Source organism: Chinchilla lanigera, unplaced genomic scaffold (assembly GCF_000276665.1).
Source record: "Chinchilla lanigera isolate Chin_1 unplaced genomic scaffold, ChiLan1.0 scaffold00017, whole genome shotgun sequence".
Lineage (NCBI taxonomy): Eukaryota > Metazoa > Chordata > Mammalia > Rodentia > Chinchillidae > Chinchilla > Chinchilla lanigera.
In genome coordinates this window covers 2,130,213-2,142,888 of record NW_004955418.1, presented here as the reverse complement: position 1 = coordinate 2,142,888, position 12,676 = coordinate 2,130,213, and the positions used below count along the sequence as shown (strand labels likewise).

The 12,676-nt window shown below is 47.2% G+C and overlaps 1 protein-coding gene across 1 annotated transcript in view; it reads right to left on the bottom strand.

Moving 5' to 3' along the window:
* Window positions 1–4,375: 4,375 nt before the first annotated feature.
* The window catches only part of Cdc25c (cell division cycle 25C), a 24,461-nt gene continuing 16,160 nt past the window's right edge, over window positions 4,376–12,676 (bottom strand). Inside the window, 8 exon segments of the mRNA XM_013512874.1 lie at window positions 4,376–7,028; window positions 7,144–7,235; window positions 7,575–7,585; window positions 7,820–7,945; window positions 8,627–8,684; window positions 8,687–8,729; window positions 10,560–10,622; window positions 12,032–12,062. Of these exon segments, the coding sequence (XP_013368328.1) occupies window positions 6,705–7,028; window positions 7,144–7,235; window positions 7,575–7,585; window positions 7,820–7,945; window positions 8,627–8,684; window positions 8,687–8,729; window positions 10,560–10,622; window positions 12,032–12,062 (748 nt within the window). The 3' untranslated portion in view covers window positions 4,376–6,704.

Here is a 12,676-nt window from a genome sequence, read left to right as displayed (position 1 = left end):
CGGGCCGGCGCCTCCCACCGCACCTCCCACCAGGGTCCCGGGCGCCGCCCTCCAACTCCGAGCGCGCGGCCGCACCTCGCCGCCGCCTGCTAGGGATAGGAGGGGGCGGCGCCCAGGATGCCCGCCGGCCGCCCGCAGCCCACTGCTCTCGGCCCTCTGCCTAACAGTTCTCAGAAAATGAGCAAACAGCACCCTTCCTCACCTGCCGGACCGCCTCCCCCAGGAAGAGCAACCTGCACAAAGGAAACCGTGTCACAAAATTTGAGCTGTCATCAGCATGCTTCAATTCTGAGTATTTTTTCCTTTTAGAATTTGCACACCTATGATCTCATTTGTCCCTAACTGTGTAAGTATCTTCAAGGGTAAGAGTCCATGGTGGTTGTTAAAATCAAGGTTCTGCACAGCTGGTGAAAGTACTTTGATGGAAGAAGCATAACTGGGGTGAGACCCCAGGAACATCACCACTTGACTGCACCAAAATTTGCCCTCTCTCTCTCTCTCTCTGTCTCTGTCTCTCTCTCTCTCTCTGTCTCTTACACACACACACACACACACACACACACACACACACACACCACACAAACTGCAGCCGGCGTTTGGAGACCACTTAGGAAGCCCATCATTTTCAGGTGATCAGAGTTCCAGAGAGCGAGCTGCTCCGCCAAGATCAAACCAGGCAGACACAGGCTGTGCCCCGGCCCCAGGGTGCCCACCCATAAGGAAAGGGTACTGTGCTCCCTGAGCCTGATTCCCACCAGCGTGCGGAACGCCTTTGAAGAATGAGAAGTAAGCAGCGCCTAGAGAGAGAAACCAGGGTGAAGAAAGGAATGGGGGCTCCATCCCCTGCCCCTCCGAGGTGGGCCCGCTCCTTGCTTCCCCAGCGGCCTGGCGGAGGGCCAGGGAGGGTATTGTGAAGCGCAATATAAACCTCTCAGATTTATTGGCTGCTGCTTCTGAACATGGCCATCCTGCCGTGGCCTCTGGGGGGCATTTGCAGATGCAATCAGCCCAGAAAGAGAGTCATTCCTGCTGGGGTGTAAATCACCCTTCACAAAGCTAGGAGAAAGACATGTGGCCCTAGATAAGGACAGAGACTGATGTGGCCTCCGTGCCCTTCCCTCCCCTCTCCTGCCCAGGGGGAGCCGGTTCCTGAGCTGTAATGCACTTTAAATGGAGTTTGTGCTTCATTTTAATCTATATCTGCCCTGCCGGTTTTACAGGAGAGCTGTGAAAGTGAACATCTGGCTCCCCAGCTATTGTCCGGGGTCTGTTTTCCCCCAGCTCCCGCCCGGCTTGATGTACCTTTCTTAAGCCCTCTCCTTCAGCGTGGCTGGGAAACCTGTAGCGGGGGAGCTGATGGCCTCAACTTTCCGCTCCACTCTGGCAGAATGAATTTACAAAGCAGGTGGTTGAGATACGGGGGAAGGGCAAAGACCCATGAACCCACAAAGGTGTGGTGTGGCCATAGTGTATCCCCCTCCTCCATCGGCCAAGCCAGGTCAAGCTCTTGATGGAAGTGGCCTACTCAGTGTCCATCCAAACCCGTGCGTGTACCACGGACAGAGGATGCAGGCACCAGGGCCAGGCAAGCGGCTGGGAGCAAGGCCCTGTTCTGCCTGCAGGAGACTGGCCTTCTTGTGTGTCCAGGTGCACGGGGCATCCTTTCTGTCCCCTAGGCTGGACAGGCTGACATCATTGGGCTTTTAATGAGGATTGGTAACCAAGACTAGGGGAGGGTGGAGGAAGCCTCTGCAAATAAACATGACTCCAACACGAACACTGACAGCTCTCTAGAGGCCCTCTCCTGCCTAGCCACGCCTTGGGGACAGCCAGCGCCTGCTGGGTAACGAGAAAACGAGCCTGTCCTTGCTAAGATGTCACTCAGCATCATGCAGCCCAGCGTCCAGCTTTGTGCCAGAGGCAAAATGACTGAGACACAAGTCCTGCCCTGGGGAGCTCTCATGATCTACTGATGGGGCTCATGGGTCCAAAGTCCCTGTATATTACTGTACTTTCATTTGCAATGTTTATCTTCTACTCATGGTCAGGCTGTATGGGCTATGCCTCCTCTCAAGTGTTTTCTCGCTATTGAGTTTTAGTTCCTGCTGCTATCCTAAACTGGGATTGCAGCAAAATATTGAACAGTGAGGACCACAAGCTTTCCAGGTTGTCCAGGTTCAATACCATCTTCAACACTTCCTGGGGGACTCTAAGTCACTTATCGCTCTGGTCTTCCATTTCTTCATCTGCAAGATTAGGGATAACAGTGTCTGTTTCATGTAGTAGTTATGAGCATTAATAAGTACATATTGGGTACAGCATTTACCATAGTGCCTGCAACATAGCAAATGCTGGACAAGTGATGTCATCTCAGGTGGAATATAGGGGTTAATTATTCTATGAGCTTGGCCAGGCCTCACTACTTGGCCTCCTGATTTGGAGGTGGAAGCTGCAGTATTTCTTCCCTTTGCTGAATATTAGTGGGTCAGGGTGCTTGTAAGGATGAGAACAGAGAGAACCTCTCTCTCTTTCTCTTTTTTTTTTTTTTTTTTTTTTTTTTGAGACAGGGTTTCACTATGCAATTCAGGCTGGCCTTGAGAGAACCTCTTTCTAGCTTGTCAGTGTTTTGTTTTGTTTTTTTAACCAGAAATCGAATTCAGGACCTTGAGCTTGCCAGGCAGGTGCCATGCTACTGAGATATACCTCTGGTCCCAACAGTACAGTGATTTTTTTTTTGGTACCAGGAATCAAACTCAGGACCTTGTGCTTGCCAGGTTTCTCAGTGTTGTAAGGGCAGCAATTGTGACACATCTGAATACCTGTAGGGACTCAGAACTGAAAACCCCAGAATGAATATGAATATATATATACATAATTTCTTTAACATTTATCTAAATAGAACAGGGAGAGAAGATCCCTGGCTCCTGCTACATATTCCTGATAAGGTCAGGCAGGTACTCAGGTACTGTGCTCAGACTGACATGTTTGGTAGGTTTTTTTTGTTTTTTTTTTTTTGTACTGTGAATCAGACTCAGGACCTTGCATTTGCCAGGCAGGTGCTGTACCGCTGAGCTCTATCTCCAGCCCTCTGGTTTTGGTTTTTTGAGGCAGGGTCTTGCTGTGTAGTCCAGGATGGCCTTGAACTCCCAGTGATCCTCCTGCTTTAGCTTCCCAAGTGCTGGGATCACAGGTATGCACCACCATGCCTGGCCCTAGTCAGTTTTTGCTTTTTTTTTTTTTTTTGGAGACAGGGTCTTGCTATCTAGTACAGGCTGGCCTTGAACTTGCTTATATAGCCCAGGCTGATGTGAACTCACAGCAATCCTCCTTCCTCAGCCTCCCAAGTGCCAGGATTATAGGTGTACACCACGACACAAGGCTTCTAGTCAGTTTTTAGACCAGAAGATTTACATTCTTTTGAAACAGGGTCTCACTGTTCGAGGCTGTCCTTGAACTTATGATCCTCTTGCCTCAGCCTCCTGAGTGCCAAGATTACAGAGATGTGCCACTATGCTCATAAGATTTCCATTCATTATTTGGTCTCACAATAACTACCAGTACATTCAAGGGTGCCAGTGAGAACTAACCTCCTCAGAGGCACACATTGGCATTTCCCTTTGATCCAATCTTCCAAGCCCAAGCCCGCTTTGTGGTCCTGACTTCTCAAACATGTACGATTAGCCAGGTATGATGGGCATGTAATTTTGGCTACTTAAGCGGTTGAGGCAGGAGGATCACGATTTCAAGCCCAGCCTGGACAAGTCAGTGACTTAGCAAGACTATCTCAAAATTAAAAATTTAAAAAATCTACAATTGAGGCTTGAAAATACATTACCAACTCTAAAACTGGGCGTGGTAATGCATACCTGTAATCCCAGCACTTGAGAGGCTGAGGCAGGAGGATTGTTGAGAGTTCAAGACCATCCTAGGCTACAAAGTGAGCTCAAGGCTGACCTGAACTGCATAGCAAGATTGTCCCAAAAAGACAAAAAAGGAAGAAAATACATTCCCAACTCTAGAAAGGCACACTGGCTTTTGTTGTTTTTAAAGACAGGGTCTTGCTATGTAGTTAAGGCTAGTTTTAAACAATATATACTGCACGCTGGCCTCAGATGTCAAACAATCCTTCTGCCTCAGGTTCCCAAAAACTGGGATTACAGGCTCCACCACTAACCCTGGCTCCAGGCACTGTACTTTGTGGGCCACAGTGCCTGGCTAGGTGTGTAGTCTTAAAGTACTTAAACTCTGTTCCTCAATTTCATTACCCTCATAAGAGGTGTACATAATAATAAATACCAGCCATATGGGATTTTGTGAAGATTAATATATGATTAGTTTAGAAGGTCATATATGCAGTAAACACTCGAAGTGTTAGTTACTATTTTTATTCCTGAAAATAACATATAACAATCCATACAGTCCTTATATGGTGAGAGGATATCATAAAATGTCACACGGGAGGGCTGGGGATGTAGCTCAGCGCTATTGTCAGCTTAGTATAATGGGAAGCCTTGGGTTCAATCCCCAGGGCCCCCTCAAAAAAAAAGATTACAAGAAATGCCATGAGAAAATTTTGCCTTTTAGGCAAATACAACTTTTCATAAAGTAAATAAGCCTCGGTTTTTTGTTTCACAGCTCAGTTTCCACTTAAGATAAATGAAAGGTGAGCATCGGACACTGTCGCTTACTGGGTCAGGTCTAGGTTCCACTTTTCTGGGGACCATATGACCCACTCGAGAAGGTTGTGGGTCTGGGACTTCTTTCGGTTTCTTCCATAGGTTACTAGTGATTCCTGCTTGGGGACAGAGGGGATGCACGCGCTAGTGGGGCGGAGCTCGTCCCCTCAGCCTGCTTCGCTTAATGTAGCCTCAGCTCCTTCCCGCCCTCTGAGCCCCTAGCTCTGTGGATTAGGCAGCTGGCCAGGGAGGCAGCTTTTGGAGTGAGGTTGCAGGAGCCAGCTGGCGATCTTGGAGTATAGCAGCGCCCTCTGCTGTGAGGCCTAAACACAGCACTCCAGGGCAAGACCACGCAAGCACCTTGCAAAACCAGTCCAGCAGACCAGGGGCCCCAAGGCTCCAGCCCTCCTCCTGCCCACTCACTGTTAAGAAGTTACCGCTCTAGAACCAGGGAAGATGTTATTTCTGCCTTTACCGTATTCTGGGTTTCAGAGTGCTTTGTCCTTTCCAAGTCCTGTACTCTCAGTACTTCTAGGTCAATGTCAGAGGATGACAGGCCAGCCGATCCCTGTGCCACCCCTGGCCAAGTAGAGCTGTGCCTCGCTACACAGCTAAGATCCCTGCTTGCCTGAAAGAGCCCTAGGAAAGGAAAGCCCGCTATGCTGCCGAAGAACGCCGTTTAGGAGGCCTTCCTTGAATCTAACTGATCTTCCTCTGTATTTTCCATTTCTGTCTTCATATGTCACAAATCTCTGCTTCCATCCACACTAATCCTAAACGTGCCCTTACGAGATGCGAAGTAGAATACGAAGAGTTTGGGAAATGATAAAAGCCAACGCCCCACTCAAACAAGGAAATGCCGAGTCGAACTCAGATCTCTGCTCTGCGAAGAGAACGCTAACCATCTCGGTTTTCTGAGTTCAGACATCATAGGGTACTGAGGGGGATGCCTTTAGACACTCACACCCGGAAACTGTCTAGGAAAGTGCACCTAGGATACTGCTGAATAGTTTAAAAAGTTTCCTTACTCCAGAGCAATGGCTCTTACACATTAGTATACATCAAAATTGACTGAAAGGGGCGATTTTTAAAACCCAGATTTTTGGACCCTATAAAGGTTTGACTCAGCTGGGCATAGTGGTGCAGACCTGTAATTCCAGCACTTGGAAGCTGAGGCAGGAGGATCACCACAAGTTTGAGGCCTGGACTACATAGCAAGACCCTGTCTCAAAAAATGAAGAAAAAAAAAAAAAAGGTTCTGACTCAAAGTCTGGAGTAGGCCATGAAAATATGCATTTCAAACAAATTCAGAGGATGGTAATAATTCAGTGTCCAAAGTTTGAGAACCATGGGTTTAAAGAAAAGCAGTTTGGATTCGGCTGTGAATAAAGGTGGTTACGTCTTCATGTCTAAAGGAGTCTCTTTTTTCTGGGTCAGTGGTGCTGGGGATGGAACTCAGGGACTCATGAATGTTCACACTCTACGCTGAGCTGTACCGCAGGACTTCTTATTCTGTAATGCTTACTTTCCCACAAAAAGGAAAATATAGTGAAAGAAGCCAGAAGCCCAGAGAGAGAAAGACCTGTCTGTCTTATGAGAAGACACGAGAAGTTGAGAAGAGGAATGTAAGAGCTCTAAAGGAACACAAATCGGGGGCCAGGGATATAGCTCAGTGGTACAAGTGCCTGCCTGGCAAGCACAAGCTCCTGAGTTTGATTCCTGGTACCAAAAATGAAAAAAACACACATCAGTCCCAGGATATAGGCCAGCAACAGTGTGCCTGCCTGGCAAGTGCGAAGTCCTGAGTGCAATTCCCCATACAAAAGAAAGAAGAAAAACACAAACCTCTATGAAAGTCAAGGTGACAGTTTTCTAGTACTGGGGTATGCGTTGCCTAAAAGGCAGCTGATACCTCTACTACAACCCAACCAATCTCGAGGCCCGGGCTTTTATTAGCATAGTAGCCTATTGGTTTATAGAGAGCTTTCTGTTTTTTTCTTGTTTTTGTTTTTTTGAGATAGGGTCTTGCTATGTATAGCCCAGGTTGGTCTCAAACTCGCAGTAATCTTCCTGTCTCAGCCTCCTGAGTGCTGGGGATACAGGAATGAGCTGCCATACCCAGCTGGCTTGCAGACATCTTTTAACAGTCTTGGGTTTGGCCACAGAGAAGATGGCCTTTCTGCTTAGGGTCTCTATGGTGTCTATTAGTGAAGTGCTGGCTGCCGGGAGTCCTTCGGCAGGAGGGCAGTGTGCTCCCGCCCTGCCACCCCCCTGCTTGCTTCCCCACCTCAGCAGCTCAGCCTGGTGGTCCTAGTGATGCACAGGGCAGTAGCTCCCAGGCTCACACAGCTCCTGAGAGGCAGGGGACAGAGAAGGGGATCCTTTAATTCCGGAACGCTGCCTGCAAAGTGTAACAGTTATGCTAAGGCACCCTCGAGTCTAGGCTCTCCCATGCCCCACCTTGTACCATGTATTCCAGAAAGAAGTCTCTGTAGCCCCCTTCAAGGATGTGCCGCTCTGGGTAGTACCAGGCAAAGTGCTGGTTCAGAGTCCCATCCTCTCTCAGGGAAAGGTAGCTTCAGAGAAAACTCAGGTAGGAGTGTGTGGAAGGAGCCACGGTCTGGAGCCCAGGGCATTTCCTGGGAGCCGGGGGAAGGACAGAGCACTGGCAACACCCAAAAGGACCTGGGGTGGGAAAGCAGTCAGAGGTTGAACGCTTGCCGAGTATGCGAGAGGCCGAGCATCCAACCCACCGCACTGCAGGGAGTGGAACCTTCAGGTATCACTGTGTGTGTAAAATAAGGCCCAAATAGCACCCCTCTTTCTCCTTCCCTCTATTGGATCTTGTTCCCAATTCTTTTTCCTTTATTGCTCTAAACTTTTGAATTATAAAAACACCTTCCCTAATCCTCCCTAGCATTCTTCAAATTGTAGTGGAGTGCATTCCATGTCTGTCTGAACTCTGACTCAACAGCTATTTCCGCCAGGCATGGTAGCACATGCCTGTAATTCACAGGAGGCTGAGACAGGAAGGATCCTGTGAGTTTAAGGCCAACCTGAACTACATGGTAAGGCCCTGTCTCCAAAACAAGCAAAAAGATCTATTTCTACCATTTCCAACATCCACCCCAGCCCACATGAACACTTGGTAGGTTTGGGGGCCCCTCCCTGAGAATCACAGGATGATTATTCTTTTCTGGGTGTCCAAGGGAATAATGGGCCTCTTTAGAAAGAAGTCATATAATTCTTTCTGACTATAGAAGGTAACACTCCCTGTGGAAGAATAATTTTAATAAGCATTCCCTGAAAGGCCTGTGATAAAGTGAACACAGTAAGTCCCTGATTTAGTGAACATCTGAGTTGCAAAATTTCACACTTGTGCTATGAAGGCCTCACAGGGGTGCTCTGTAGGACTCACCGTGTCGGTTATGAACAAACTTGGCTTACTGACGCTCTCCCGGAACAGAGCTCGCCCGTAAGCTGGGAGCTCGGAACGACTGTACTTAGAAATGACTGGGATGCCAACCTAGGATATTTCGGCCAGAAAGACTAGATAAGGGTTTTCAAGGCAGGGAACCCAAGTATCTCCAAATCTACCCCGGGGCCCCGCCCGCAGCTTGGTGTGCAGCAAATGCTCAGCAAGCATTCACAGAGCCGAGCCACCTGGAAGGAGGGCTCAGCCTGCGCAGTGTCCGCGGCCGCGCTTCCAACTGCTCTCAGTCCTTGGATGAGTGTCTGGATTTGCAGGTAGGGGCGCTCGGTCGAGGAGGGAAAGGGCAAGTATGCAATTCAAGGTGTACAAAGTTTACGTGGAAATAGGCCTTCAGGTTTGACGTCCTCCAACTGTAGGCCCTCTGGCCCCAGTTCTAGGCTTCGCAGGAGCTTCTGTCCCCATTCTTCTCAACAAAGACCCATCTCCAGCCCCTGGCCTGCTGATGTCCCAGGCGAACCTCACCTGGATACGTCCTCCTAGGTACTCAGAGGGGCAGGGGTGATCAATGATTAAGACTTCTCAATCAGGTGCTGGAGCTCTCCAGACAGCAAGGCAGCCATCTGCACAGAAACCATGACTGTATCCTGCTCACCGTCAGCGTGCACGAGAGAACAGCCACTCGGGTTACTTCCGCGCACACTCCCGTTAGCCACACAGGATGCCACTGGACGCACAGTGGCCAAAGTCCACTGCAGTTGAAGCGTGGCAGTGTCTCAGCCCCACCCGACATAAGCGGGTGAAGCGGAAGGGGCAGCTGTAGAGAACCAAAAGGCTGGTCCTGCAAGGCCCAGGAAGACTCGCTGAGGGCTCCCCATCTGGAGCCAGGCACAGCTGAAACCAGCCTCCGGGAGATATCCACAGACTTACCCAGTGACAGAGGGAGCGATCCCGAGTTCACAAGAAATGCAAATGGGTCTGCACCTGCCATTATAAAAAAAAAAAAAAAAAAGTAAGTGCAAAGAACTGGGTTTGATCCCAGGGTTAGATCAACTGATAGGCAGATAGACAGATAGGCAGGCAGGCAGACATAAGGTAGATACACTTAAAAAACAAGTCCTGCCGGGTGTGATGGTACATGCCTGTAATCTCAGCATTCTGGGAACATGAGACAGGGAATCACAAGTTTGAGCCTAGCCTGGGCAATTTAAGACTTAGGGAGACCCTGTCTCAAAAAAAATTTTTTTTCTTTTAAAGGACAAAGTATGAGCCAGGCATGGTAGCACACACATGTAATCCCAGCACTAGGGAGGCTGAGGCAGGAATATCACCTCAAGTTTGAAGCCAGCCTGAGCTACATGTCTGACCTTGTTTCAAAAAAAAAAAAAAAAAATAGTAATTATAGCTGGAAACGGTGGAAGAGCCATGTAATCCCAGCAGTCTGGGAGGCTGAAGCACAAGGATTGCAAATTCAAGTCCAGCTTGGGCAACTTAGTGAGATCCTATCTCAAAATAAATTTTTAAAGGGAGTTGGGGATTTGGCTCAGTGTAAAGGCTCTGGGTTCAATCCCATACATATAAAAACACCAAAGTAATTATACTTTAACTCAACAATTTCTTTTCTAACATCTAAAGTACAGTACACTTAAAAGTACACAATGATGTGGGTACAATTTGACATTTGCCTCAGCATTGTTTTAGGTTATTGAATATTTAATAAGAGGAGTTTGATTAAATAAATCACACATGTCAGCACAACACCATTATATAACCATTAAAATGATAATGTAGCTGGGCACGAACTCAATGGTGTAAATTCAAGGGCAGCCAGGGCCACGCAAGGAAGCCCTTTATCAAAAAAACAGAAGAAAAAGATAATGTAGATATCTTCTTCTCATATAGAAAGTTTATGGGGGGCAGCTACTGGGGCTTACAATATTTTACTAATTTAATTGCTAGAGTACATGTCCATCATGATTCCAGTTTTACAAAACTGTATGTTAGAATAAAATCTGCAGTGCCACAAGGAAAGTATCACTGATGGTTATCTCCGGTAGCAAGTTTGTGGGAAGGGCCAGCGCACAATTAGTGTACAAACAGGGAGACTTCTGACGGTGGGAGAGAACATGATTAATAATTACCCTCTCCAGCAGGTGTGAAGAGGACTGGGGCGCATAAGCCGGGACTTAGGGTTACCTCAATCGAGTCTCTGGTTCAGTGACTTTTCTTTTTGTGTTTTTGCCTTGTTCCTTCCCTCCCTCCCTTCCTTGTTTCTTGTCTTTTGTTTAAAAATAAAAAAGGAAAGACACAACGAAGACCTTTAAAACAGCCTGAGGGAGGAGCCTGCAAGAGTGTGTGCCGAGAAAGACACAAAAGGCAGCAGGGATTTCAGGATCAGAACAGAGCAGATGGCGGCTTATGCAATCAGCCACCATCTCCAGAAATCTGCTTACTGTTTCTGGGTTGACGTACTTCGGATCTTGGTGTCTCCCCGGTGCAGTTGGCAGTGCACATACCTAGAAATACCCAAGAGCTGAAATGATAGCAAAGCCTCCCCACCCAAGCTTGGGATCAAAGACCCATTTATTGTCATTCTTTCCAAATGGCTCTTAAAGCCCCAGAAGCCTTCAAAAATCAGTGGTCTCTATGATACACACACGCAGCAATTCTGTTTCTAAAAACTGGTCCTGGTGGGGTGTACTGGCCCACGCTTGTAATCTCAGCGCTCAGGAGGCTGAGGCAGGAGGACTGCTGTGAGTTTGAGACCAGCCTGGGCTACAGAGTGAGCTCAAGGCCAGCCTGAACTGCATAGTGTGAGCCTGTCTCAAAAAGACAGGGAAAAAAAGGGGCTGGGGATTTAGCTCAGTGACACAGCGCCTGTCTGGCAAGCACAAGGTCATGAGTTCGATTCCTGGTACTGGAAGAGAAACAAAAAACAAACAAACAAACAAAAAGACCAAAAAAAAAAAAAAGAATATGTATTGTATATTGTAAGAATATGCATTGTATATTTCAAAACTGCTGAAAGAATAAAGTTAATTTTTTTTTCTTTTTTGTCTTTTTGAGACATGGTTTCACTGTGCAGTTCAGGCTGGCCTCAAACTTGCATTGATCCTCCTGCCTCAGCCTCGCAAGTGCAGGGGTTACAGGTGTGTGCCACCACACATGGCCTTGATTCAAATATTTCTACCAAAAAAAATGGTGAGTATTGGATGTGACGTAATGAATTTGTTAATGGCCATCCCATGTTGTAAAAATATATCAAAACATCACATGGGGGCTGGGGATGTAGCTCAGTGGCATAAGCACTTGCCTGGCAAGCCTGAGGTCATGAGTTCAATTCCCAGTACCAAAAAAAAAAAAAAAAAATCACATGGTACTCCATAAATATACACAATTATTTTATAATTAAAAACTAAATAATTTTTTTGGTTTTGTTTTGTTTTTTGAGATAGGGTCTCATTATGTAGTTCAGGCTAGTTTTCAACTATGTAGCTCAGTGATTCTCCTGCCTCAGCCTCCCTAGTGCTGGGATTATAGGCATGCCCCACCATGCCTGGCTTTTGCTTTGTTTTTTGAGACAGGTTCTTACTATGTAGTTCAGTCTTGAACTTGCTATGTACCCTGTCACAAAACAAAGCAAAACAAAACAACCATAGCTGAGTTTGATGATACTTGGGTTGCTTCTACCTATTGATTTTTTTTTTTTTGAGACAGGGTCTTGTTCTGTCATTCACGCTGTTCTTAAACTCACTATGTAGCTCAGGCTGGCCTCAAACTCATGGCAATCCTCCTGCCTCAGCCTCCCTAGTAGAAGGATTATAGGTGTGCACCTGGCTCTACCAATTATTGATTATAATGTTGCAAATAACGTTCTCATATATGTTTAGATCCAGTTTTCAGTTCTTTCGGGTATATACCGGACAGTGGAATTGCCAAGGATGATTGCTAAATGCCTGTAATACCAGGACACTGGGATACTGAGGCAGAAGAATCACAAACTCAAGCCCACCTTGAGCAATTTAGTGACTTAATGCAATTCTGCCTCAAAAATTTTTTTTTTGGAATTGGGACTCGAACTCAGGACCTTGCGCTTGTCAGGCAGGTGCTTATGCCACTGAGCTATATCCGTGGCCCCCTCTGTCTCAAAATTTAAAAAAAAAAAATTGTTTTTAAATGGGCTGGGGATGTACTTAGAGTTTGAAGGCTCTGTTTCAACCCCGGGTACTGAAGGCAGGCGGTGGGGGTGCAGCTCAGTGTAAAGCCCTGGGTTCAATGCTCAGCACTGAAAACAGAACCGGACAGAACAGGACAACCAACCAAATGACATCAAAAACCAAACCGCAATAGATTTAAAAGGGTTCAGGTCATATAAAATGTTATTGAGGGGCTGGGGATTTAGCTCAGCGGCAAAAGCGCCTGCCTGGCAAGCGCAAGGTCGTGAGTTCGATTCCTGGTACCAGAAAAAAAAAAAATGTTATTGATTATGAAATTAAGTCAGGTGGGCATGATGGCCCACGCCTATAATCCCAGCACGCAAGAGGCTGAGGCAACAGGACTGCTGCAAATT